A 5,861-nucleotide genomic window follows, 5' to 3' on the forward strand; every position below is an offset into this window, starting at 1 on the left:
TTGTCTGAAAGTTGTCTGGATTCATACAGTTCTTGCAGCCTCTCTAGTCTTCACAGTGGGTGTGGGAGAAGCAGGCAGGTAGCTGCTCTCTTCCTTTACCAACCTCAAATTTACCATTAAGCCATTCCTGAGAGTCCGCATTTCCTTGTGTTACTGAACTGTCAGGCACTTAAACTTGCTTTAACATGCGAGTGAACATGAATTGGTGTAGGTTGTCTCCATCACTGAAAGTATGCCTGATCAGTTCTTCATCCATGAACTCTTTTGGCCTTACAGGAAATAACTGTAGTGTCAGGTGGGGCTAAATCCTCTCTCTTGAGCAAACTTACTTGGTAACTTGGCAGTTGGATTCCCTTGTCCCTGTAGTGTAGCACGATGATGTGATGTAGGAACTGCCAGAACAATAGATAGTATTTCTTCCTTCTAAAACCTGTCTGGTTTTCCCCTAGATATGATTGCCTGGCTTTACCTGATGCTTAATGTTTTTATTTACACATTTTCTGCCTGTGTAGGAGGTTGTTGGTTGTCTATACGTAGCACAGGGGTTTGGCAGAAGTTGCTGGGCACATAGTGAGTGGAAGGTGAGTCTTTGAAGAGAGGTGGGTGCAGAGAAGGGGAGGTTATGTGTCTGAGCTTTGTGCCAGCTTCTCTAAGGACAGATGAGCTCATGGGAATCCAGCTAGCTCAAATGTGGGAGTGCTAAAGCAGATCTGGTCTATTTCCTTTCCATGCGCAGCATGCATCCTCAGAATCTTCCAGTCTGATGGTGTCTTTTTCAGTGCTGATCTTGCCAGTCGGAGCAGAGGCTTCTGCTCGTTGGAGGTTCAGAGCAAGTTTTGATTCCTCTGCTTCTGTGGCTGGGTGCATGGGAGAGATTTACGGCTTGGCTGTGCATTCTTGTTGGTGAAACACTTCGTCTCTCTTGTTTTTCCAGGTGATCTTTTATTGTGAAACGAGTGATTTGCAACTCTCAGCCTCTGCAATGAGTACTGCTGTGTCGTGACACCAGGGGTCTTGGTAAGCTACTTGTTGGAAAGGCAAGGACCTATCTCCACAAATGCGGATCTGTCTCTTTTGTCTCTGCACTTGAAGCTTGAAGTAATTTTAAACCATCCAAATTGTAAGCTGCAACCAAGTGGGGTGAGGCTACTTTTCACCTGTTCTCACCTCCTCCTTTGAGCTTGCAGTGGCACTGATGTGGTTACATGATCAACCAGACTAAACCAGCTGAATAGAGATTTCTGCCGTTTCCCTTAGGTTAGTTTCCTTTCAGATCTTGCCCTGATGTGGTCAGGTGAGAGGTGGTGAGAATGAGTAGCCACTGAACCATACCTTTTCTTTGCAGCTGTTGTCTGGAATACCTTAAAGCAATCTTGAAAATACAGGCTTGGATGTAGTTTGCCAAAATGTCTTCAAAAGTGGCTTGAACATTCGTTGTCAGTGACCCTACCTCTAATTTTAGAGCAATGATAAAGGCTTTGCTATGGCAGGCAGACTCCAGCTGCAAAAATACATTTTTCTGGAGGTTTTCCGTTATTGAACCCTATATTCCCAGACATACATATATGAGAAGTGCATTTGGGAAAATCGTCAGGCATTCCATTTCACATTATAAAAGATGGTACCTTCCTAGTGTGCAGAAATGAGAAGCCGAAGAAGTTGAGTTGCTGTTGTTCCACCAAGGAATATATTGATGTTTCTTTTATAGTGCTCTCTGGTAGGAAGAAATTTAAACGGAGATTGAAAAATACAGTTCCTTTGCAGAGTGTATAAATTCTAATAGATGGAAGATACATGTATATAGGATAATAAAAAAGTAGGGTTTAAAAATTGGAGGTTGTTTTTTTTCTTTTCCCCTGTAAAGTACTTGAAAGTTTCGTCAGGTCAGAAATACTGTGCAGCCAGTGTGATCCTGATTCTGTTCTTCATGTTTTCTCATTGCACTGTGCAAGACTGGGAGTCTGAGAAAATTATCATAAAAAAAGGTAACATGATAATGCATAAATATCAGAAGTGGAAAAACAGAAGATGAAATAACTAGAATGCTTGAGTTCGTCACATGGGCATCCACAACTTGCTTTTAGCATTGAGCTCTGCTCACTTTAATGCTGTTGTTCCTTTTTCCTTTTTTACCTGAAATTCACCGTGTTCTCGGTCACACCTTCGCCTTAAGTGAAGACCCCAAAGTATCATTGAATGTCACAGACTTATAAAGATGCATAAATCCTTTCTGAAAAGTGGAGTTGGGTGCTGTTGATGATGTTATGGTTTTGTTGTCAAAACAGACATAGGAATCAAATTTGAATGCAAAGATGGTACAATTTAGATACCTGTGAAGATGTTCTCTCTTGTCCTTAATGTATCTGTAGAGCACCAGCTCCAATTACAGCATGACAGTAGAAACAACAGTAATAGATTAACTCCAGCATTGTTTTCAAAATCGGCATGGTAACTGGTTGATAGCCCCAGAGGGACATGTGCATCCTCTGGAGTGTGTGGCTCAGACTGGAGTTCATCTGATTGTGCCTAATAGGAGGCATTAAAAATCAGACATTTATTGCAGAAACATTCTCCCACATCAATGTGTTTTTGCAGCACTTAGTGAGAGTAGGGAGCAAGATTATTTCTGTTGGTCATGAAGGAGCCATATGGTAGAGAGGAGAACTTTTGTAGATGATGCAGAGCTTCATGAACAGTTGCACTGTGGAACATTATTATGTTAAAGTACAACAGTGCAAAGTCACTAAAAACCATAGTGGCATAACCTCACAACAAGATAAATTTGGAGAAGTGGAAAACAATGGAACTCAATACTACAAGTTACTGATAACTCTTCTTAAGGTGGTTGTATAGTGCCAGTGTTTCTTAATCCTCTGGTGTCAGGACGTAAGCAAGCCTATTTTTGTTTTCTAAATGCAAACTGAACAACAGTTGTTTCATAGAATTCAAGACACTCCCAGTCTGGTGAGTTTTATTTTGTTTCATTTGATATACACAGGAAGAAACTGCTTCTTTGGTGCTGAGAAGGAATACTGAGAATATTTACATTTGAATAATATTTAACTAGCAATGCTTAATACATTAACAATAAATCTTGGTTAGATTCTAAATTAAGTGGATTTGCATCAGAATAGGTGAGATGAACAGGAGAGATTTTGTTGAAACATAAACAAGAGAGAAATTTGTTCCAAAATAATTTAGCCCAAAGGACGTAAACAGTAATGTTCAATAATTTCCTCCTCCAGAAACAGTTTTATGTGCCTTATTGCCTGCGTCATATTGTTTCTTAGAAAGAAGCTGAAGTGCTTGGTTTTGGTTTTGTTTGGGTTTTGGTTTTTTTTTTTTTTGAATCTCAATAATCAGTATAGCGTTGCTGAGCAAATTTAGAAAGGTAGTTCTCCAGTAGTCTCTTGGCCTTTCTAATAGATATAATGAGTGACTAACCTCTGGTATTTTCAGAGTGATCACAGCATAGCTGGTTGCTTACAAGTGGTCAGGAAAGCATTTTATTTTATTCCCTTTGTGCAATCCTTAGCACACATCATTGTCTAGTTATATTGGACCAAGTGGACAGAAAAGATTTAAGCAGTTTATGTTCTTAAGAAATATCAGATCACAGCCACTCACAGAGGAATTCTGGATAGCCAAGTCATGTTGGGGATTTGTAATTTTGGCTTTCTACTGACTTGTTGTGAGGTGTCTTCAAGCTGAGCACAGATGTGGAATCAAAGTGTCCAGATACAAGGCATTTCCCTGGTTTTTTCACTCCAGAGTGATTTGCTTTGGATGAAGGGAAGATGGCCTCGCTGCCTATAAACTGGATGGCCAGCCAGGGCAGCCTCTGGTTTGAAATACACTGCTGTACTGAGCCATCTGAAAGCTCTTCTCCTGTGTCTTCTCAGTAAGAGGGGAAGAATGGCTATTTACTCTTTCACACCAGACACATCTGCTTGGAAACTCACTGTTTTTCTGTTTTCTTGTGGGGTGGTTTTAACAGCATGCCCTGGAGATGCGAGACTTCCCCTGGGCAGCAGGAGGCACGCGTCTAGAGAATGCTGGAGCTGCAGGAGGGAAGCGACCAGTGCAAAACCAGAGAGGAGCAAAGAGAAAAAAGGCAATCAGACAGCCAGCAGTGAGAGAAGCGGGTGGCAGAAAGTGCTTTGACGCTGCCTCTGGCGGCACGCTCCCTAGAGGAACTTGACGAGAGCCCATCTGCGTGCGTGTGAGACTGTGAGCTCAGGATTTCTGTCAATGCATTCCAGTAACCCCAAAGTGAGGAACTCCCCGTCAGGCAACACACAGAGGTAAGGAGAAGAGCCTGCCGTCAGCTGCTATGGATTGGTGCATGATGCTGTCCCTGCTCTGCTGCAGGATAGCCAAGGACTGGTGCATGTGACTCACGGGTCCTCCTTTGTGCTTCCTGTGGACCTCTGCACAGCTGCCGACAAGCCTCCACGTTTACTAGACTTTGGATGAGCTGAAAGCTGTAAACTCATGAAGTGCCCATTCTCCATTCCTCACTCCCTCCTCCCTCCCATCAGGTGTCTGAAGAGGCTGTAGGACAGTAAACGTGCTGTTCCTATCTTTATTTTTTTCTTCCTCCTCTTCTAATTATCTGTTTCCCCGAGGGGCAGTTGGGCAGCAGAAGGTCTCTCTGTCTGTACTTTCACACAAAACGCTTCCTCCATGTTATTGGCCTGAACAGCCTGGAGAACTGATCAGCTGTGTACTGAGATCCTCTTCATCATTCACCTGCCAGTGCAGCAGGTCAGCATGTCTCCTCCACTAATTTGGAAGGGGAAAAATATGGAAACAAAGCAGTGTCCAGGGACTTAGAATGGTCTGATTGACAGCATTCTTGAGTTTGATTATTTTCTCCTGGAGGTGATCCGGAGCTTAAGAGTAATTCAGAGGGAATGCCTCTGAGTCAGATGTCTGTCCAAAGGAGGAAACGGCTTGTGTGAGTTCCGGTGAGGATGCTAGCAAGCGCTGCCTGTTGGAAGTGGCAGTGGCAATGGGAAAATACAATGCAGAAGATCGGACAGCAGTGGATTAACTGGAGGGTGAGGAGGAAGGGTGGCTAATAAGTATGTAAAACTCAGAGAAGCAAAATATTTTTAGGATGCGATTTGCTGAATAGAAGAGGGAAGGAAAAACTCTTGACCTCCTTTGCCAAATTAAAGAAGCTTCATCTGCCTCATTTTGTATGAGTGTGCAGGGAGATGGTATCCTTCTCTCCTTATTCAGAGGCAGGTTGTAGCTGGTTTAATTGTTTTCACGGTCAGAGGTTTGTGTTTTCCTGGCAGCTCGCCCCAGTGTATGATGAATGCTGCAGTAATGCTGGGTTTTCCTTGTGCTCCCTGTAGAACTGGCTAGGGAGGTACAAGGGAGGGGGTGGGGGTCTGCTCTAATCAGAGCTGCGGTGTGTAGTTGGGGTCCAGGAGAGTGGTGAGGTGAACTGTATTGTGCCTTGTTTGTTTACTCTGAGCTGGTCTTGGTGTGAGGTGCTTCTCTGTGCACATAGAAACCGTTGTCTTTATTGACAGAAGCCCCAGAGGTAGGTCCTCATGTGACAGCAGTTCCTGGGATCTGGCAGGTCTGTAGCTTGCCCTGGTGCCTTCTTGAGCAATGAGATCCCATCTTGGATAATAACCCTTTCAGGGCATGTTCAAAAAAGCACCTGCACGACTCTAAGCTTGCAGGCATTTTTTATTTGTCAGCAATTGTCTTAGCTTGCAAAGGTGGCAGTGGTTGTTTTTGCTTCTCTGTAATCTGTTGCTACAGGGCTGAATGAATCTATGGAGTGATTTGTCTCTTTTTTCTCTCTTCCTGTTTTTTTGTTTTTTTTTTTTTTTTTTTTT

At 43.1% G+C, this 5,861-nt stretch overlaps 1 protein-coding gene across 1 annotated transcript in view; it reads left to right on the forward strand.

Moving 5' to 3' along the window:
- The first annotated feature begins 4,148 nt into the window (after positions 1 to 4,148).
- Positions 4,149 to 5,861, forward strand: part of BCL9 (B-cell CLL/lymphoma 9) — a 12,202-nt gene continuing 10,489 nt past the window's right edge. The window contains exon 1 of the mRNA XM_010138146.1: positions 4,149 to 4,304. Coding sequence (XP_010136448.1) covers positions 4,252 to 4,304 — 53 coding nt within the window. The 5' untranslated portion in view covers positions 4,149 to 4,251. The remainder of the gene's footprint in view (positions 4,305 to 5,861) is intronic.

The sequence above is a fragment of the Buceros rhinoceros genome, unplaced genomic scaffold (genome assembly GCF_000710305.1).
Source record: "Buceros rhinoceros silvestris isolate BGI_N320 unplaced genomic scaffold, ASM71030v1 scaffold22696, whole genome shotgun sequence".
In the NCBI taxonomy this organism is placed as follows: Eukaryota; Metazoa; Chordata; class Aves; order Bucerotiformes; family Bucerotidae; genus Buceros; species Buceros rhinoceros.